The sequence below is a fragment of the Bufo bufo genome, chromosome 11 (assembly GCF_905171765.1).
Source record: "Bufo bufo chromosome 11, aBufBuf1.1, whole genome shotgun sequence".
NCBI lineage: Eukaryota > Metazoa > Chordata > Amphibia > Anura > Bufonidae > Bufo > Bufo bufo.
Window position 1 is genome coordinate 19,577,826 of NC_053399.1, and position 22,300 is coordinate 19,600,125.

At 42.2% G+C, this 22,300-nt stretch overlaps 1 protein-coding gene across 1 annotated transcript in view; it reads right to left on the reverse strand.

Annotated features, from left to right (window-relative positions):
* UNC79 (unc-79 homolog, NALCN channel complex subunit) overlaps nucleotides 1-22,300 on the reverse strand; it is a 98,304-nt gene that overhangs the window by 2,110 nt on the left and 73,894 nt on the right. Inside the window, exons 37-46 of the mRNA XM_040411655.1 lie at nucleotides 20,978-21,151; nucleotides 18,943-19,011; nucleotides 18,464-18,574; nucleotides 16,184-16,288; nucleotides 15,686-15,763; nucleotides 3,667-3,756; nucleotides 3,388-3,563; nucleotides 3,096-3,282; nucleotides 2,400-2,591; nucleotides 1,758-1,835 (exon numbers count right to left, since the gene is read on the reverse strand). Of these exons, the coding sequence (XP_040267589.1) occupies nucleotides 1,758-1,835; nucleotides 2,400-2,591; nucleotides 3,096-3,282; nucleotides 3,388-3,563; nucleotides 3,667-3,756; nucleotides 15,686-15,763; nucleotides 16,184-16,288; nucleotides 18,464-18,574; nucleotides 18,943-19,011; nucleotides 20,978-21,151 (1,260 nt within the window). The remainder of the gene's footprint in view (nucleotides 1-1,757; nucleotides 1,836-2,399; nucleotides 2,592-3,095; nucleotides 3,283-3,387; nucleotides 3,564-3,666; nucleotides 3,757-15,685; nucleotides 15,764-16,183; nucleotides 16,289-18,463; nucleotides 18,575-18,942; nucleotides 19,012-20,977; nucleotides 21,152-22,300) is intronic.

A 22,300-nucleotide genomic window follows, 5' to 3' on the forward strand; every position in this document is an offset into this window, starting at 1 on the left:
TCTTGTTCCATTTCTATATTATGGGCGCAAATTGCAGAACGCACACAGCCGGCATCCGTGTTTTGCAGATCCGCAATTTGCGGACCACAAAACACGGCGCGGTCTTGTGCATAAGGCCTAAGGCCGTTCTGCCTATGGGCAGTGATCAGCAACCTTCGGCACTCCAGCTGTTCTGAAACTACAACTCCCAGAATCCTCCTTTCACTTCTATGGGAGTTACAAGAACAGCCAAGAAGGTGTGCATGCTGGGAGTTGTAGTTTGACAACAGCTGGACTGACAAAGGTTGCCGATACCCGATCTAGGGATTCCTGAATATCCAGGACTCATCTGGTCACATGACCTGGCCGCACACAAGGGTCTTATTTTCGGTACAGCCTCCTTTGCCCACCTTGTCCTCTGTTGATTTAGATTCCACCGAGGCACCAAGCGCAGCGAATGAACGTCTATTCCTAATAAGACCTTGGCCGCGCCATTTCAGGTCCAGAATATGAATGCAATTACGTCCTTTTAACATTATCAAGATCTGCAATTACACCTCTAAATCTCAAGGCCGGGGATAATTGCTATCGACTAGATCTGTGATGAGTCACCTTGCGCTCCATGCTGGAGAAGCAGCGCACCTTCCTATACATCATGTCACGAAACACAAAAAGCTTTCACGGTAATTCAATTTAATACATTGCTGCATCATACCCTGGCTTCTCAGCGGGTAAGCTGTGCTGGAACTTGTGGTTCCTCGGGCATCAGATACGTTATACTGTCACATCTCTGCCCATACTGTCAATACCTTCAGTATGTAATACACACGTGATATATCCCTATATTGGGTTATCATAATGCAACCATGTTAAAGAAGAGTGACGGACCATACACCATGGTGCACCTCTCTGCCCACAAAACAAATTCTACATTTTTCAAACCAGTGCCTGGATCTGAATACTTTGGTAATTGCATGCAATTAAAAATGTAGTATAGCCAGTGAGCTATTCAATAAAATGTATCTGGATAGCGCCACCTGCTGTTTGGTCTTTTCCTTTTTTTTTTGGTCGTCTTACTGAGCTGGTCGCACGTGCTCAGTTTAAATCTTCAACTGACACCAGCCCTATGTTCTGTTAGAAGCTGTGGCAGTTACAGGGAGAGATCTGCAACGGAAAGGACTCGCCCCCTGAGCTGCCAGGCTGAAGGGAATCTAGCCTAGCAACTGGAAGAGTGAATGTGGGGATCTCTGGACCCAGTTTGCAGCTGGTTCTAGCTTTGTAAGAAATGTATTGTCCTGTACTATATGATGCCTGATTTTCATTTTTTACATCAGTCATGGCAGCCAAAAACAAGATAACGGATGTAATTTGGCCGACAGCTATTTCCCCCGATCCTCCTGTACACGGCGAGCATGCACATGCTGTCAATGGGAGAAAGTCACTGTCAGATACTTCTGGTGGGCAGAACAAAATGATTGGGCATGTCAAAATACAACATGCCCTCCCCTCTTCTCCCCTGACATCTGCCAGGAGAGTAGTGAGACTCCCACACAATAGATTGGGTTGAAAATGGCGGGTTTTGCCAATATATATCTAATGTGTATGGCCAGTTTTAGAAGAGTGACACGAGTCCGACTCCCTCCATGTCTAATAAATGCCCCTCTGCAGAATCCATAGGGAGTATTTTTTATATACAGGTCTCTGGGTGAGCATACAATAGTCAACCTGGCATGCTGCGAAGACGCGAAATTGGGGGGGGGGGGGGGGGGGCACCTTACCTTCACGAAAACCGTGGAGTTACACTCCTGCAGCGCTTCCATCAGGCTGATCAAATGTAGACACACCATTTCCACCATCTGCAAAAACAGAAAAGATCACATAAGACTGGCAGCCATGGCTTCAGCAGTGATTGAGCAGAAGAAGTCACCATCATGACGGTCTCCATTATGTCATAGAAGGTTGGTTATTCCGTCAGTGCTGAATACTAAGGTGAAAAGGCTCCAAAGCAAATTAAAAAGGGTCCTTCATTCTTTTCGAGCAGCTTCGGTGGCATCTCCACCCGTCACCATCTCCCTCTGTGTTAGCAGCGTAGCCAAGCATGGACAATATCAAAACAGAAAGCAGATGATGGGAATACACATTGATAATGACCCCCCAGAGCACTGATTTTGGAATCGGGTACTTGAGGTGGGGTGCAGAGTACTGGAGATGGGGTGGAGAGTATTTCTGCCTCCCTCCCAAGGAAAAATCTCTATTTCGCTTCCTCCAAATGCCATTCAGAAATGGACAGAAACCAGCCGGCTGATATTATCTGCATAATAGGATTTGCAGCGTGTTGATCTAATTATTTGAGCTCTACAGGAATGCCAATTACCAGAGATTAACTGAACCATGCAGAGGAGTTCAGGGCCTGCACTCACCACAGTATTGTGCGCCATCAGCTGCAGGATGCTGGGGGTGACCCTGCTCCAGAACTCCAGAGCCGTCAGTATGGCCGTGAACTCGTTCTGGTTCTGAATGGACGGAGCGATGGCTGCTTGCTCGCAGTACACCGTCCACAGCTGGGCGAAGATGAAGGCGTGGAAGAGGGAGCACATGTGGAGCACGGAGGTCTGCAGAGATATAAAATGCACATTAAAGGGGGTGTCTGGTCTGTCGGGTAATTAGAGAGGGGTTCCCCAGTTACAATGAGCATCTCTCTCCCTGGAGGACCCAGCATGTTCATGTATTACAAAGATAGCCCAAGAATTCAAATGGAAACTGTGTAATGCTTCATTTGCCCTGTGGGGGCGCTGCAGGAAAACATATTGGTTGCCAGAAGGGATGCAAATGAGCTCTTTGCAAGTTCTGCCTCTAATGCCACCAGATGTAAGGCAGCTATCCTATAGGTCAATGTTCAACCCTTTAAATAGGCCTTGAGACCTGACTTGGATGCTCATTTGCATCCCTACTTCCCGGAATTCCAGAGGAGCATTACTGTGAAGGCTCGTTAGCGATATAATACAGCCTTAACACCGCCCACAATACAGTTCCTAAATTACCTTTGCCCCTAAAGTGGACTTGCCCTTTAAATAGTAACCACAGTTGGTATGGTCTGATATATGGTCTTGCTTTACCTTTGATTGCTCAGGAAATCCAATGAGAATGACGATCAGATGATCAGCAACATGTGAGCCGGCATCTAATGGGATTGGCATACATGGGGAGGGCGAATTCATGCAGACCACGCCATGGGTGAGAGACCCCAAGAGAAGCCACGACAAGAGTCGGATGTGAGAGACACATTCGATGAACTCTTTGGGACTAGGGGGAAAAAGACAGATCAGATAATAGAGACAGAAATGGAATTATAGGATATTGTCTCAGAATTTTTCCATTTCCAAGAAAGTTATTTTCTTTTGCCCTTACCCTTGTTGCATGGCTGACGGTGGATGGTATAACCAGGGCAGATATCTTGTGACCGCTTTATTGTCTCGGTGGTTTCCACGAGTTATCTCCATAGCAGCAATCTGGGCAAGACCTACTTTAAGGTGTCCACCAAAGGTGTCCTCGTGCAAGGGTTGTGAGAAGGTCTTCATGTGGCTCTACCGGAGGGAGGAAGTAGACTCATGACATAATATCATGGAGGTACATGCAGCTTCATGAGCTTTGTATGGTGACTTTCCAATGTTCTCCACCGGGACTTACCTTCAGCTTGGTCAGGGTGTGCATATCTGCAATGAAATCCAAGATGTCCCCAATGTATTGTCTGGTGCACTCCATGGCGGCCGTGCCACACTAAACAGTGGGAAAGAAACAGAAAAGGGCATCAGTAATGCAACATAAAAGGTGACTCCACCTGACTTAACTCCACACTGTCTAATCTAAAGAAACCTCTCACAGGTCCCAGAGGAGATCTCCAACTATCTTGCAATGCTCTTCTAAGTGTTTCTTGTACAAATCTCTATAGCTCTTCCAAGCTCCGTGCTTGTTTTTCTTTACATGGACATCTTGGAGGCTGTGCCCTTGCCCTTAAGTTTTTAACCTGAACATCTCTGCTGCTCCTCTGAACACTTGATCTCTCAGGGTATGGCCACACAGAGTTTTTTGGATGACGTTTTGAAGCATATCTGCCAGAAGTGGATTTGAAAGGAATCAGAAACATAAAGGAAGGACTTACAGTATACTTCTCCTTACTGGTGGATCCACATCTGGCTTTTGCTAAAAAAATTCTTCAGGCAGATCCTGCCTTAAAACCTCATCCAAAAAACTCTGTGTGGCCGCGCCCTTAGAAATTTAGTTTAGAAACTTCTCATGCTCTTCAAAGCCTTATGATCTTTGCTTTTGGGGTCTTCCAAAAGGCATTGCCCATTTGGCTTGGTGGTCCACAGTGTTGTTACTCTTGAAGATCTCTGATGTTCTTCCAACTGCCCTGTCACTTTGGTTTCTATCATGGAGAAATCTGACCCTCTGGGCTCATTTTGACAGGTCGGACAGAAACTTGAATGGGATATTAAAGTGTATGTGCATTTTCAGATCTACAACTGACCCATCAACACTTCCAGATCTCAATGGAGGAATGGTTAGAGATATTCATACTGTGACAAAGGGGCATCAGTATTAGGGAATCCTTTTGATGTAATGACTGTTGGGGGGGGGGGGGGGTATCTCAGAGACCATCCCAATGCAACCATCTATCTACAGGACATCAGAAGTTTTTTATTTTTTAACTAATGAAGCAAAGGTGGTTCTATGACTGGATACAATGTAGCCCTCAACAGTAAAGACTGAATTACAAAGAATCCATTATCTTTTTTCCAAAATTTTATTAAGAATCAAACAATTTTTGTACATACATGTTCATATCACCATCATTATCATTTTCTTCATTTTTGACCCCACCCATAATCCCCTTGTAGAGGGAAGTCAGGTGGGCGTATATATAGATATATATGTACCTGCCCCTTCATTGATATATATGTATATCTGTATATATATTGGCCCCTTATATGGCCAATAGGGATATATATTCCCTATATGGCCATGTATATATGGGTCCCCTGTATGTGGGCCCAGTAAATGAGTATATATGTGGACTTATAGCTGCCCATTTATGCCCCAGGTTTATATTGAGTATATATACAGTACAGACCAAAAGTTTGGACACACCTTCTCATTCAAAGAGTTTTCTTTATTTTCATGACTATGAAGGCATCAAAACTATGAATTAACACATGTGGAATTATATACATAACAAACAAGTGTGAAACAACTGAAAATATGTCATATTCTAGGTTCTTCAAAGTAGCCACCTTTTGCTTTGATTACTGCTTTGCACACTCTTGGCATTCTCTTGATGAGCTTCAAGAGGTAGTCCCCTGAAATGGTCTTCCAACAGTCTTGAAGGAGTTCCCAGAGATGCTTAGCACTTGTTGGCCCTTTTGCCTTCACTCTGCGGTCCAGCTCACCCCAAACCATCTCGATTGGGTTCAGGTCCAGTGACTGTGGAGGCCAGGTCATCTGGCGCAGCACCCCATCACTCTCCTTCCTGGTCAAATAGCCCTTACTTTCAAAGTTTTCCCAATTTTTCGGCTGACTGACTGACCTTCATTTCTTAAAGTAATGATGGCCACTTGTTTTTCTTTACTTAGCTGCTTTTTTCTTGCCATAATACAAATTCTAACAGTCTATTCAGTAGGACTATCAGCTGTGTATCCACCTGACTTCTCCTCAACGCAACTGATGGTCCCAACCCCATTTATAAGGCAAGAAATCCCACTTATTAAACCTGACAGGGCACAACTGTGAAGTGAAAACCATTTCAGGGGACTACCTCTTGAAGCTCATCAAGAGAATGCCAAGAGTGTGCAAAGCAGTAATCAAAGCAAAAGGTGGCTACTTTGAAGAACCTAGAATATGACCTATTTTCAGTTGTTTCACACTTGTTTGTTATGTATATAATTCCACATGTGTTAATTCATAGTTTTGATGCCTTCAGTGTGAATCTACAATTTTCAGGGGCCTGAATTTTATAGGGGCCTGATCTGATGTCCTGATATTTATGGGGGCCTGATCTGATGTCCTGATATTTACGGGGGCCTGATCTGATGTCCTGATATTTACGGGGGCCTGATCTGATGTCCTGATATTTACGGGGGCCTGATCTGATGTCCTGATATTTACGGGGGCCTGATCTGATGTCCTGATATTTACGGGGGTCTGATCTGATGTCCTGATATTTACGGGGGCCTGATCTGATGTCCTGATATTTACGGGGGCCTGATCTGATGTCCTGATATTTATGGGGGTCTGATCGGATGTCCTGATTATTGGGGTCTGATCTGAGGATCTGATATAAGGTGTGGTAAAAAATTTTTTTTTCTTATTTTCCTCCTCTTAAACCTGTGCATCTTATAAAGTGAAAAATACAGTATATCTAGCAAAGATTTTTCTTTAAGACTAAAAAGTGCCGAACAAAGCTGAAAGTACCTAAACCATGCTAAATTATTATATTCTCTCTTTGTGCTAACTCCAAAAACTGAAGTATATCTCCTTCCCTCACCACCTGTGCAAGATAAAAAAAATGCTATTCTTTTGCCAATACTGATCCCCTACTAATTCATCTAAAACCTGTAAGTGGTAAATATGCCAAAGGGGTGTACAACATAAGGATCCCTTTATTCCCAGCCATCCTCTGGTAGTGTGCCAAGACTTAATAAAAAGTTTCCTTGTCTCACCATAATCCTGCCACCCACTAGATAGTTGCCCAGATTGCAATAAAGTAAACATGTTGTCATAGCCAGATCTACTCTCCAAAGTCCTACATAATGGTCTTTTCTTCCATTGGCAATATAGCCCTAACTGTGCAGATATAAAATAACCCTTAAAATATGGAATATTCAGCCCTCCTTTTTCTATCGGCTTAGAGAACCCTTCAATCCTAGAATCTTGCCTGCAAGAGGCTCGATATAAATATCAAACAATAATGGGGAAATAGGACACCCTTGACGGGTACCTCTACTCAGTGAAAAACAATTTGTCAAACTCTCATTGATGTTCAAGCTGGACTTAGGGGACTTATACAAAAGCTTAATCATATTTATAAACCTAGCACCAAATCCCATTTTTTTCTAAGACCTTCTCAACTCCACCCTGTCAAAGACCTTAGAGGCATCTAGAGACAGGATGGAGCGAGAGACCCCCCCCCCCCCCCCGGAATATTGTAAATTCGCAAACAAGCGATGGAGATTATAATGTGTGGGAATAAAGCCATTCTGATCAGGATGTATAACTGATGTAATAACCTTGAAAAAAGCATCACATCCGTATTTAATAGTGAAATCGGCCGATATGACTCCATATCCATATCTTTTTTTTTTAAAATATTAATACTATCACAGCTTCTAACATTGATTCCGGAAGGATGCCATCCTCCAATGATTCAGTAAACACCCTCAATAGACAAGGGAGGATAACCTCCCTATATTTACGATAGAATTCATATGGGAATCCATCTGAACCAGGGGTGGAGTTTTCGGTACAGGCTTTTATTGCTGTCTCTAACTCATGTAGGGAAAGTTCAAGATCAAGAGATTCTCTCTGCGTGTCCGTAAGGGCCGGTAGAGAGATGGAATCCAAGTAGGCATCAATCATTTCATCTGGAATATTCTTATTATCTGATTTGTATAACTCTGCAGAATGCCTAACAAAGGTTCCTTTTATATACTCTTGGTCTTCAATTATTCCCTCAGATGAACGAATACTTAATATCTCTTTTTTATTTTTGATCCTGAGTCGAGATCACCCTCGCCAATAATTTCCCCGGGGCGACCTGATTCAGCAAAATATTTTTGTCCCTTAAAAAAGAGCCTCTGCTGAGTCTTATCCAAAAGGAAGTTAGAGTATTCCTGGCTTGTGTTCTGCATAATTTCCCTGTTTTATCTCTGGAGAATTCCAGACGCTACTGCTCATTAGAATACAAGGCGTCAAATTAACTGGGGGCAACAGCGGACAAACGGGGGGGGGTTGCTTTTGAAAAAAAAAAAAAACATCCATGGCATCAGTGGGGGCCGTCCTACAAGGTAATACCATAATCAGCCTATGTTAAAACTGATGAAAGGTCCTCTTTAAGTACATCCCACACCGATTAAATTTTCACGGAATTATAATTACTATCCCAGAATCGGACAATCTCCTGTTCGATCATTTTATGATTATCCATTAAGTAAATCCAGTGGGGGTTTGACCTGAAGGGGGGTCTTACCCTTTTTTTTTTTATTATCGACCATAGATACCTCAAGAGAGAGCGGTACATGGTCCGATTATGAACTAAAACTGACACTCCTCTAGAATAAAGAGTGGAATGATACGTCTGCACGGCCCATCCTCTATCGAGCCACGTGACTGTCCCCCCCAGTGAAGTGAGTCTCCAGTAGGCAGACAATCGCTGGTAGAGGTCTCTGAACCAAATCAAAAACCGCTTGTCTTTTAATCCTATCCCCCAGGCCCAAACATTCCAGGTTAGGATTTTAGTCGACATCAACTTAACCAATAAAGTCCCAAAAAAAATAAAAAATAAAAATAAACCTCCTCTTCCCCCTCCTCCTAAGAGACGCATCGCAATCCCTCTCATAAACCCCCCCAATCCTCTTGATCCGCCACATTACTGCACCAGATCTCTTAACTAAGACCACTCCTCCAAACCCACCACTACGGAAGTAATGCTTATGCTCAAATATTATTCCGATCCAACTAGTCTGTCACGAGATCAGGGGTATCAAAATAGAGAATTTACCCCTTAAAAATGAGCCGAAATTTACCTGGATAAACAATTGAGTATTTAATGTCTCTTTCTTGCCAACTTTTTTTTTACCGCAGTAAAACTGCGTCTCTTTTCTTGAATTTCTTTAGAAAAATCAGGAAAGAAGGACACTTTACTCCCGTTGTATAGAATAGGAGGGCTTTTCCTAGCCCTTCTCAAAATCATATCCCTGTCTCGTGAAAACAAGTATCTTCACTAATATTATCCGCGGAGGCCTTCCAGGGATTGGTTTACCCCGAGCACCCCATGTGCTCTTTCTACCAAAAATAATGGTGAAAAATGTTCCTTTCCAAATTTCTCAAGAATTAAGGTCTGTATCATTTCATCCAGGCTTTGACCCTTCTGTACCCTCAGGTAGACCAATAATTCTTACATTACATCTCCTCGACCTATCCTCCAGGTCCACCGCCTTTTTTTTTTTAAAGATGTTAACATCCATCCTTAAGGAGACAATTTAGATTTTAACATTTTTTGCTTCACTCTCCAAAACCCCCATGGATTTTTCTATGGTTGTAACTCGGTCGCGTATCTTTGAGACATCGTCCATTTTTGACCGCCCCCAGAATTTCTTTTAGTGGGGAGGATTCGGCATTAGACAAATCAGTAGTGTCCTCTCTCGTCCGCCCCCTCCTCCTGGGGATAATCGTCCGCCGCTTCTTCCACTCTAGATCCAGCATTTATTTTTACATTAGTATCATAGATCCCTTTTTGATCTGCTCCTGCTCTTGGGAGGTTTCAGGAACTGATCTATTTTTGCTGTTTCTGAAGGCTTCTGGCCTGTTTTTGAATAGTCCAGTGATCACCTATTTTGCTTGGGACCCAATATTTTTCTTCTCTTTCTCTCTGGATTCCCCCTTTATTTTTTTCATCAATATTTCCCCATTTTCTTTTCTTTTCTCCCCCATAAAAAAAATATAAACAGCTCTGATCCAGCTTTCCTATGATAACAACAGCAGTTCATCAAGGATACAGCAGAACTTCTTCACACCTCAATCCAGGAACCAGCGGAGAACCAGGAGAAAGGAGACGGGGGAGGAATCGAGAGGAACAGCCGGGAGCCGGAGACAATAACCATCCACGGGGCACCATGCAGGAGCAGGCAGTCACGACACGGCCGCATGGAGGGCGTTCAAGAAGTCCAAACGCGTGGAGGGCTCAGAAGCGGGTAAATCCCTTGGGTCGATCGGAGCAGAGCCTATGTTACGCGGCGTGAGGAGGTGGAACGAGAAGAGGGAGGCGCAACGTAGCGTGAATACGTCATCACGCGATAGAATCCATTATAAATTCAGCATTTTTATATTGCGTTATATCCGTAGTGATGGATGTCGAGAAGAAATTTGACTTCAGAGAGGTTCTGCCTTTATGTTTACAATGAGAGAATCTGATTCGTGAGCCCCCGCCTCGTAAATCTGTAGCATTACCGTCCTCTCTGACAGACAGCGCCAACCCCATAAACTTTAACAATGTGCGGCACCAGCGAGTCTCCCCAGTGTCCACTTATATTTCCTCTATTTAATAGATGTCAAGTCCTCATGGTGGAGGGAGGGGCAGGAGCAAAGCACAATGACAGATCGCTCTCTGCAGGAAGTTACTGGAGAGAGATGAACACACAGCGTTTACCATTTACAGACAAACCTCGCACCTTCTGTATGAAACCTGCTCTACTCCAGGAATCCACAGAGGACACGGACCTGAAGAGTCTGAGCAAACACCCAGTAACAAGTCCCCTGCATGTCCAACAGGCTGACACATACACAAATACACCAGTATTATAGAAGTCCTATTACTGTACATAGGAGGCAGTATTATAGTAGTTATATTCTTGTATATAGGAGGCAGTATTATAGTAGTTATATTCTTGTACATAGGAGCAGTATTATAGTAGTTATATTCTTGTACATAGGAGGCAGTAATATAGTAGTTATATTCTTGTACATAGGAGGCAGTATTATAGTAGTTATATTCTTGTACATAGGAGCAGTATTATAGTAGTTATATTCTTGTACATAGGAGCAGTATTATAGTAGTTATATTCTTGTACATAGGAGCAGTATTATAGTAGTTATATTCTTGTACATAGGAGCAGTATTATAGTAGTTATATTCTTGTACATAGGAGCAGTATTATAGTAGTTATATTCTTGTACATAGGAGGCAGTATTATAGTAGTTATATTCTTGTACATAGGAGCAGTATTATAGTAGTTATATTCTTGTACATAGGAGGCAGTATTATAGTAGTTATATTCTTGTACATAGGAGCAGTATTATAGTAGTTATATTCTTGTACATAGGAGGCAGTATTATAGTAGTTATATTCTTGTACATAGGAGACAGTATTATAGTGGTTATATTCTTGTACATAGGAGCAGTATTATAGTAGTTATATTCCTGTACATAGGAGCAGTATTATAGTAGTTATATTCTTGCACAGAGGCAGTATTATAGTAGTTATATTCTTGTACATAGGAGGTAGTATTATAGTAGTTATATTCTTGCACATAGGAGCAGTATTATAGTAGTTATATCCTTGTACATAGGAGCAGTATTATAGTAGTTATATTCTTGTACATAGGAGCAGTATTATAGTAGTTATATTCTTGTACATAGGAGCAGTATTATAGTAGTTATATTCTTGCACATAGGAGCAGTATTATAGTAGTTATATTCTTGTATATAGGAGGCAGTATTATAGTAGTTATATTCTTGTACATAGGAGCAGTATTATAGTAGTTATATTCTTGTACATAGGAGCAGTATTATAGTAGTTATATTCTTGTACGTAGGAGCAGTATTATAGTAGTTATATTCTTGTACATAGGATCAGTATTATAGTAGTTATATTCTTGTACATAGGAGCAGTATTATAGTAGTTATATTCTTATACATAGGAGGCAGTATTATAGTAGTTATATTCTTGTACATAGAGGCAGTATTATAGTAGTTATATCCTTGTACATAGGAGCAGTATTATAGTAGTTATATTCTTGTACATAGGAGCAGTATTATAGTAGTTATATTCTTGTACATAGGAGCAGTATTATAGTAGTTATATTCTTGTACGTAGGAGCAGTATTATAGTAGTTATATTCTTGTACATAGGAGCAGTATTATAGTAGTTATATTCTTGTACATAGAGGCAGTATTATAGTAGTTATATCCTTGTACATAGGAGCAGTATTATAGTAGTTATATTCTTGTACATAGGAGCAGTATTATAGTAGTTATATTCTTGTACATAGGAGGCAGTATTATAGTAGTTATATTCTTGTACATAGGAGCAGTATTATAGTAGTTATATTCTTGTACATAGGAGCAGTATTATAGTAGTTATATTCTTGTACGTAGGAGGCAGTATTATAGTAGTTATATTCTTGTACATAGGAGCAGTATTATAGTAGTTATATTCTTGTACATAGGATCAGTATTATAGTAGTTATATTCTTGTACATAGGATCAGTATTATAGTAGTTATATTCTTGTACATAGGAGCAGTATTATAGTAGTTATATTCTTGTACATAGAGGCAGTATTATAGTAGTTATATCCTTGTACATAGGAGCAGTATTATAGTAGTTATATCCTTGTACATAGGAGCAGTATTATAGTAGTTATATTCTTGTACATAGGAGCAGTATTATAGTAGTTATATTCTTGTACATAGGAGCAGTATTATAGTAGTTATATTCTTGTACATAGGAGGCAGTATTATAGTAGTTATATTCTTGTACATAGGAGCAGTATTATAGTAGTTATATTCTTGTACATAGGAGGCAGTATTATAGTAGTTATATCCTTGTACATAGGAGCAGTATTATAGTAGTTATATTCTTGTACATAGGAGCAGTATTATAGTAGTTATATTCTTGTACATAGGAGCAGTATTATAGTAGTTATATTCTTGTACATAGGAGGCAGTATTATAGTAGTTATATTCTTGTACATAGGAGCAGTATTATAGTAGTTATATTCTTGTACATAGGAGCAGTATTATAGTAGTTATATTCTTGTACATAGGAGCAGTATTATAGTAGTTATATTCTTGTACATAGGAGCAGTATTATAGTAGTTATATTCTTGTACATAGGAGCAGTATTATAGTAGTTATATTCTTGTACATAGAGGCAGTATTATAGTAGTTATATCCTTGTACATAGGAGCAGTATTATAGTAGTTATATCCTTGTACATAGGAGCAGTATTATAGTAGTTATATTCTTGTACATAGGAGCAGTATTATAGTAGTTATATTCTTGTACATAGGAGCAGTATTATAGTAGTTATATTCTTGTACATAGGAGGCAGTATTATAGTAGTTATATTCTTGTACATAGGAGCAGTATTATAGTAGTTATATTCTTGTACATAGGAGGCAGTATTATAGTAGTTATATCCTTGTACATAGGAGCAGTATTATAGTAGTTATATTCTTGTACATAGGAGCAGTATTATAGTAGTTATATTCTTGTACATAGGAGCAGTATTATAGTAGTTATATTCTTGTACATAGGAGGCAGTATTATAGTAGTTATATTCTTGTACATAGGAGCAGTATTATAGTAGTTATATTCTTGTACATAGGAGCAGTATTATAGTAGTTATATTCTTGTACATAGGAGCAGTACTATAGTAGTTATATTCTTGTACATAGGAGCAGTATTATAGTAGTTATATTCTTGTACATAGGAGCAGTATTATAGTAGTTATATTCTTGTACATAGGAGGCAGTATTATAGTAGTTATATTCTTGTACATAGGAGCAGTATTATAGTAGTTATATTCTTGTACATAGGAGGCAGTATTATAGTAGTTATATCCTTGTACATAGGAGCAGTATTATAGTAGTTATATTCTTGTACATAGGAGCAGTATTATAGTAGTTATATTCTTGTACATAGGAGCAGTATTATAGTAGTTATATTCTTGTACATAGGAGGCAGTATTATAGTAGTTATATTCTTGTACATAGGAGCGGTATTATAGTAATTATATTCTTGTACATAGGAGCAGTATTATAGTAATTATATTTCTGTACATAGGAGCAGTATTATAGTAGTTATATTCTTGTACAGAGAGGCAGTATTATAGTAGTTATATTCTTGTATATAGGAGCAGTATTATAGTAGTTATATTCTTGTACATAGGAGGCAGTATTATAGTAGTTATATTCTTGTACATAGGAGGTAGTATTATAGTAGTTATATTCTTGTACATAGGAGCAGTATTATAGTAGTTATATTCTTGTACATAGGAGCAGTATTATAGTAGTTATATCCTTGTACATAGGAGCAGTATTATAGTAGTTATAATCTTGTACATAGGAGGCAGTATTATAGTAGTTATATTCTTGTACATAGGAGCAGTATTATAGCAGTTATATTCTTGTACATAGGAGGCAGTATTATAGTAGTTATATTCTTGTGCATAGGAGCAGTATTATAGTAGTTATATTCTTGTACATAGGAGGCAGTATTATAGTAGTTATATTCTTGTACATAGGAGCAGTATTATAGCAGTTATATTCTTGTACATAGGAGGCAGTATTATAGTAGTTATATTCTTGTACATAGGAGGTAGTATTATAGTAGTTATATTCTTGTACATAGGAGGCAGTATTATAGTAGTTATATTCTTGTACATAGGAGCAGTATTATAGTAGTTATATTCTTGTACATAGGAGGCAGGATTATAGTAGTTATATTCTTGTACATAGGAGGCAGTATTATAGTAGTTATATTCTTGTACATAGGAGCAGTATTATAGTAGTTATTAGATACCTGACTGGACTCTAGTGTGTAGTCCTGACATCTAGTATCTGACAAAAAAACTTTAACTTCTGAGCTGATAAAAGTGCTTAGCAATTTGCTTCTCACATTCTCCGATGATATCATCCATTTGTTGCTGTTTACGTCCTGACATTTCAAAACTGCTGAGTAATGTATTTTAGCAAGTAAGAGGCAGGCAGAAATCACAGTATTGGCATTTTATAATAACATTACTGGAGTCCGCAGCAATTTAATTTATTACACAGATATGGATATTCTTTCATATGAAAGCCCCAGAGATTTTTCATGTAGCAGAGGAAGTTTTGCAGCACAGGGGGAACGTACGGCCAGAAGCTACAGCAGCCTGGGAAGGAAGTGGTTAAATCTTGATATGGCAGCATCATGTGCAGATATCCATCCTGGTTATGATAATGCAGCAGATCCTCACTGAGCTGAGCCGGACCCTTCTGTCTCATAGACTGCGATGTCTGACATTTCTCTGACAGCAAAACAAACACAAGACTAAAGTGACTGACAGAGGGGCCCGGCGCGTTCTGCATTACTGCCGGTGATCATGGAGGGCGGTGATAACCGTAATGCTCCACTGCTGTGTGTCTATACTGTATATATGTATTATGTCTGTCTATCTACCGCATAGCTATCTATCTGTGTCATATATCTATCTATCTATCAGGGTTGGACTGGGAACTTAAAATGGCCAAAAAATTAAAGGTCGCCCCATGTTGTCGGCGGGTCCAAATTGACAGAAGGCGGGGCCAATATAAGTAGGAAGGGCCAGTAATACTGTAGTGCAGCACATAATACCGCTGCCCCCGCCACAGTCCTCAAGTCTATCACCATGCTGAGGATGGCAATACAGTTGAATGCAGGAAGGCACTTTGTTCTGCCAGCCAGGTGAATAAGTACAAGCTACTCCTAGCATTAATGATGAGAGCATCAGATTGGTATGTACCCGGGCTTGGGTGACCCCCTTGGCATCGGCGGCCCACTGGGTAATTTCCCTGTAGGGTCTATGGGTGACCTCCCTGCCCCTCCTAGATCTGTCTGCAAAAAAAGGATATCACATCAACTCCCTATTCGAGGACTACTCATAGAAAGAATGGAAGTGGGGATCATCACTCACCGAGGGTAACGACGCAATCATCTGCTTGTGAATGATCGTGGACTCTGACAACTTCGTTCCAACATCTGAACAAATGAACTAACAACACAAGCAGAATCAATATCAAGAGAAAAAATATACAGAAAAAAAACAGAGCCACCTAGTGGATGAAGTGTCATGAAAAACAGCAAACATGCACTTCTCTTTACATGTAATAACCACCATCTCTAGAATCGACTGACTAAACGCCTTCTCTCTGCCCGTGGCACACAGCCTGTGTGAAGGTGGTGGGCGCACTTTAATTCTCCTACTCCTTTTAAGTAGGTCACATTTGCTTGGAAATGGTCTCATGAGCTCAGATGCAAAGACAGATCCCTAATGCCAGCCCTTTAATTTAATGAAAGGGCTCAGCACAAATAAGTGCGTCCACTGGGGAGAACGGTTGATGAAATGGCCCATTTCATTCTCACTGTAATCACCATCCCCCCCACCCCTCTCCAGACTAGGAAGCCTTCGTACCTGAACCAGCAGCAGGAGGTTGGTGTCTGGCAGGGGAGACTTTAATTTCAAGGCTTGCAGCAGGTCCAGGATTACGCTGCGGGTCAGGTAGTACTTGTCCCGTTCCTGCATTTGATAAAAAAAAAAAAAAAAAAGGTCCCTTAAATATAATGCATGTCTGCCCGTCACCTTAGACCTTTGATTTGGGTGCAGTGCTAGTGGCAGCTGCAAAATCACAGCCCAGCTCTGCTACATCTGTACACCTATACACAGCCATTGGCAGAATTAAGTAAGGGGCTATAATGGCAGCTATACTGGATACCGCGCAGCTTTCCTCAACTGGTGTACCCCTGCAATACTTTACCGATTTAGTTTCAGGAAAGCTGGGTGACCACAGCTGCAGAAACAGAAATGGAGACCATATTGGTTATTACTCAGCTTCCTGGGAATTGTATGTTTAAGGCCTCTTTCACACGGGTGTGTGCGCCCCGTGGTCGTGCTGCGGCCCGCAAAATGCGGGCCGCAATGCACGAACACAGTCCGTGGGGCAGCCACAGCGGATCACGGACTCATTCACTTGAATGGGTCCGCGATCCGGCCGTTTCTTTAAAAAGATAGGACATGTTCTATCTTTTTGCAAGGAACGGAAGTACAGGACGAAACCCCACGGAAGCACTCCGTAGTGCTTCCGTAGGGTTCCGTTCCGCACCATTCCACATTGAAGTGAATGGGTCCGCATCCGTGATGCGGAATGCCCACGGAACGGCACCCGTGTATTGCGGATCCGCAAATGCGGACCGCAATACGGCAACACGCCCGTGTGAAAGAGGCCTAACTATGTAGAAACTGGAAACTGTGTCACATCAGGTAGGGAACAGTGCAGACCTGACCTCCACTCGTGCCACTGTCCCTACCTATTTGGATGATCCTCCCTAATCGGCGGCCCCCAACTGGGCGACAAATTGGATGGGATTTTTTTCAAAGCGAAAATTGATCTGAAGTGAGGATTTTAAAACGCGGCAGAATTACACCAAAAGCTTCAGTGGACGTTCCACTGCAGACAACGCACCCCACGTGGCTGTACTCATGATGGCAGGACACAGCGCCGGGTGAGGGCGCTCAGGTCTCAGAGGCATATTTGTTGTTCAGAACTCTGGAAGAGCTGGGTGAGTAATGTTCTGCGGAAATAAACTGATAGAAGACGGCTGAGGACTGATAGGTTTCTGCGGCCCATAAAATGTGATGTGCTATGCCGGCTGCAGCGCTCCGCCCTGTGTGGAGTTACCGTCCTGCACAACCCAATGGCCACAGCAGAATCATGGAAATAATGCGTGCTCTGCCCTGACGAGCTCTGGTCAATAGTATCGAGCCGCTGCTGCCGCATTAACATCATTTCCAATTAGTTAGACGGCTGAAAAGTCGCTGACCCACCGCAGGTCACTCATTGATTTTTCAGTTTGTCTTATTTAACTTGATTTCCTGCACATCTCAAAATCACTAGCCGAAAACCTGAAGGAAGTGGAAAATGGAAGCTGGACGCAGATAGAACCAGATGCTGAATGCCCCATCATTATAGGGAGTATACGGCCTTCGAACGGGAAACTCCACCATGTCCACTGGGGAATCTGATTTCCTGTAGTGCTATAATAGTTACTATGTGGTTCCTGCGATGTAATAGTACAGCCCAGGGTGGGAAGGGGTTAAAGAAACTCAGCTAAGATGCAATAGGGTCAAGAGGATCTGACAACAAGCTTGTTGGTGGTCTCCAATAACAACCAGGTGACGCGGACCAAATCTTTTAAGGGGTTGTCCATGTTCGGGAGCCTGACCCAACCACCACCACCACGTTGTTGTATACTTACCTCCTTGCTGCCGCTCAGTTCCCCTGCTGCTGTTGAGGTGCTGCGGTCCCACATGTCAACATCCGGTTTGACAGGGGTCTCGTGTGCTGCTGCAGCCAATGGGTGGCCGCAGCGGTGATGTTTCACCGACTGTTTCCAAATTTTTTTAACCTCCAAGTGCATTTTATTTTAGCAGGGATATTTCTAGATAAATTATTAAGATTAAGATTATTTTTATATTAATTATGTTATCTGTTTTCAGTCAATGGCGTGTAGTATAAGCCACAGCAGGCTCTGGCCATGCAGCAATTTTTTTAGTCTTCTATATAGGGAAAAAACTCATCAATCATGACAAAAAAAAAAAAAAAACAGCACAAAAAAAAAAAAACGGAAGTCACATGAACAATACGTGTTTTCTAGCGACAAAAAAAAATAAAAAATAGACCAAATATTTCCCCACCTTGGTAAACGCCCGGTAACACAGGCCACAGAGCTCAACGAGGTACGCTAGGGTGAACACCCCGTTCTGAATGACGAAGCTCAGCAGCTTGGAGAATGGCTCCAGCAGACTCTGGAAGCAGGAAGATAATGATCGGCATCATAGGCTTTCATTGGTACAGAACATATTCAATGTATCCCACTTTATTCCAATCTATGGGGGATGAATGAGGCTCCCCTTACCCATTCTATGGCTGGGAATAGAGACGTGGATAGCGGTGATGTCACTTACTGGAGCACAGACTAGCAGAAGGCTCCGCACCTTCCTTTGCCGATGGATTGGGACACGGTGGGGCCCCTCAGCTAATGGGCATTCAGGTCCTGCCCAGACTGAGTGACTGCAGAGGGGCCCCTTGCAATTATAGGAACTATGCAACGGAAACAGGGGTTGTGCAGGATGGATAGTCGCTGCAGGCGAGATGAGATGAGCATGATGCTTACCCTGGTGGCGTTAGATGTTGAGATCTTCAGAAGACAAATCATTATCCGCAGACTGGAATCTAAGGAACACTGGACGGAAACACATGTGCACGATTAGTCAGTGTCAGGAATAAGGACAGCCTAATCCCTAGTTATTATAATGTTTGCTGTGATAATATAAGTTTTATGGTTATGTGTTGTGATGTAACATGTTCTGGTGGGATTCACATATATATATATATATATATATACCGTATGTATTTATGTATTTGCGTTGCCAGGCCAGCAGCCATTGATGAATTGGTTTAAAGCTGCATATAGGCCGAGATGTCTGGGAAAACAGCAGCCTGCTCCCCGGAAAAGAGAGACTAACGAGGATGGGCCCCGTTTGCTGGTCACACATGGGACAGGGGACAGCAGACTCTACGGCGCCTTGTGTCAGCATGAGGGCTTCCTAACCAGAGCATGAACCATAATCCGTAATCCTTCATAACTTGTTCAGGAGGGATCGGATGTCCCCAAAATCTAGTATGATGGGGGGCATCGCATGGACACCAGACATGGCGCATCAACTCGCCTTCATCTTCTTAAAATAAGGATCTCATCTTCCGAACGTCCTGGACGCGTCGCGTTTGATATGCTAGAAGAAGGGCTGGGGGTCTGTATCTTCACCAGGGCAACTGGGAAACTATATTTTTGATATTTTCATTCCTGTTCCCAAGTTGGCCAGGGGGCCGGCTGCATGGGCAATGAAGCTTGGCGCAGAGGGGCGAGTGAGAATCCCCCTCAGGCCTGCCCCTGGAGGAAAGGCATACAAATGCAATCCCTGGATATTTGGGTGTCACAAAGTGGGAGATCCAATCGAATTGGTTTGTTCACCATTAGTGTTGAGCGAACTTCTGTTTTAAGTTCGGCGTCTAAAGTTCGGCTTCCGGTTAGCGGAGAATCCCAATATGGATTCCGAATTCCGTTGTGGTCCGTGGTAGCGGAATCAATAATCGGCCATTATTGATTCCGCTACCACAGACCACAACGGAATTCGGAATCCATATCGGGATTCTCCGCTAACCGGAAGCCGAACTTTAGACGCCGAACTTAAAACAGAAGTTCGCTCAACACTATTCACCATTACTCTGCCCAAATCCCCTGGGAGGAAAGGACTTTCTCTGTTTTCTCCTTTTTATTTTACAACTGTTTGCCATTTCTGTATGTCTCTTGTTAATCATTTTTTGTAACCAAGCGCTGTCTGTTTTTTATACATTAAACCTGAACGTTTGATGCTTTGTCTTGTAACCTTGAAGAGTGCGTGTGCAGTCTGAGGCCGTATGTTGTTTTACCGTGAGGCTTGCTATCGTGTGGGTGTCTGCTTGCGAGTGGAACACTTAGGGGCGTCCTGTCGACCTTATAACTGACGGGTGGTGGCAGTGAAAGTTTCGTGTTAGTCCGTGGGTGTGCTTGCAGGCTTCAGGTGGCGATTTATGCTCAAGTTACGGCCCGGCGTAGGGCGTAACAGCGTGAGGTAAATCGGCCTGAAGGGCTTGGGCAACCCTTGTCAGGTGACGCGGGGAAACTAACCCAATGTGATGCACATGATTACCTAAAATGCATCTACTTCATCCAACACTAGAGTAGTCGACAAATGACAGATATTAGCTCTGGTGGTCCTAAGTGGTACTGCACTGTACAGGGTTTCATTTACCTAAGGCCTCATGCACACGGCCGTTGTTTTGGTCCGCATCCAAGCTGCCGTTTTGGCGGCTCGGATGCAGACCCATTCACTTCAACGGGGCCGCAAAAGATGCGGACAGCACTCAGTGTGCTGTCCGCATCCGTTGCTCGGTTCCCTGGCCCCGCTAAAAAAATATAACATGTCCTATTCTTGTCCGCACTTTGCAGACAAGAATAGGCATTTATATTGAAGGCTGACTGTGCCGTTCCGCAAATTGCGGAATGCGCACAGACGCCATCCTGTGTTTTGCGGATCCGCGATTCGCGGACCGCAAAACACACCACAGTCGTGTGCATGAGGCCTAAATGGATGAATGAGAAGCTCTACCTTTAGTGGAAGGACAGAAGGCAATTTTGTGAAAAAGGTCTGGAACTGGTTACAGATAGTGGTCCACAGATTACTGGGGGAATCCATAGGTAAGGCTTCCATGAATGAGGCAATATTTTCCAGGCATCTCAGCATCGTACCACCGGCTGGTAAATTCTTCTTGTTATTCAACCCCTAGAAAAAAAAAAACATTACTATGATACGGATTGGTGTTCTGTATCTGTCCCAGGACAGCAGATGAAGACATTTTTGGGAAAAAGCTTAAAGGGAACCTGTCACCAGGATTTTGTGTATAGAGCTGAGGCCATGGGTTGCTAGATGGCCGCTAGCACATCCGCAATACCCAGTCCCCATAGCTCTGTGTGCTTTTATTGTGTAAAAAAAAAAGATTAAATACATATGCAAATGAACCTGAGATGAGTCCTGTACGTGAGATGAGTCAGGGACAGGACTCATCTCAGGTTAATTTGCATATGTATCAAATCGTTTATTTTTCACAATAAAAGCACACAGAGCTATGGGGACTGGGTATTGAAGATGTGCTAGCGGCCATCTAGCAACCCATGTCTAGCAAAATCCCGGTGACAGGTTCCCTTTAATATATAAATCTACTATGTGAGCCCGTGTGCTATTTAGGGGGGCATATAGTTCAGGCCGAGCCTTCCTGCATGTTCTAATTAGCATTCTTTTTCATATATAATACTTTCTTGTATATTTTTATTATTTTATTTATTTTCATTAACAATTGTTCAGCAGTTTCCTTTTTCATTTATTTTACTTTTGTTTTAAGTTGTAATATTTTTTTTCCCCTTTTTTATTTCTGAAAAAAACTATTTTTTATTATTAAATTGTATATTTCTCCGATTATGGCTGTATCATTTTCCAATGTTTTCTCTTATTTTGTATTTACTCTAAATTGTAACGATTTGTTACTTCAAAGGGTTGTCCGGGTTCAGAGCTGAACCCGGACATACCCTTATTTTCACCCCGGCAGCCTCCCTAAGCCTAGCATCGGAGCATCTCATGCTCCGATGCGCTCCCGTGCCCTGCGCTAAATCGCGCAGGGCACGGGCTCTTTTGTTTTAAATAACACACTGCCGGGCGGTAACTTCCGCCTGGCAGTGTGTTCGGTGACGTCACTGGCTCTGAGGGGCGGGCTTTAGCTCTGCCCTAGCCGTTTTACTGGCTAGGGCAGAGCTAAATCCTGCCCATCAGTGCCGGCGACGTCGCCGGGCTTCCTGGCAGCCCCATGGAGAGCCCCGGTACGTCACCGGAACTCCTAAAAATGCCTTTGCCCTGCGCAATTTAGCGCAGGGTAAAGGA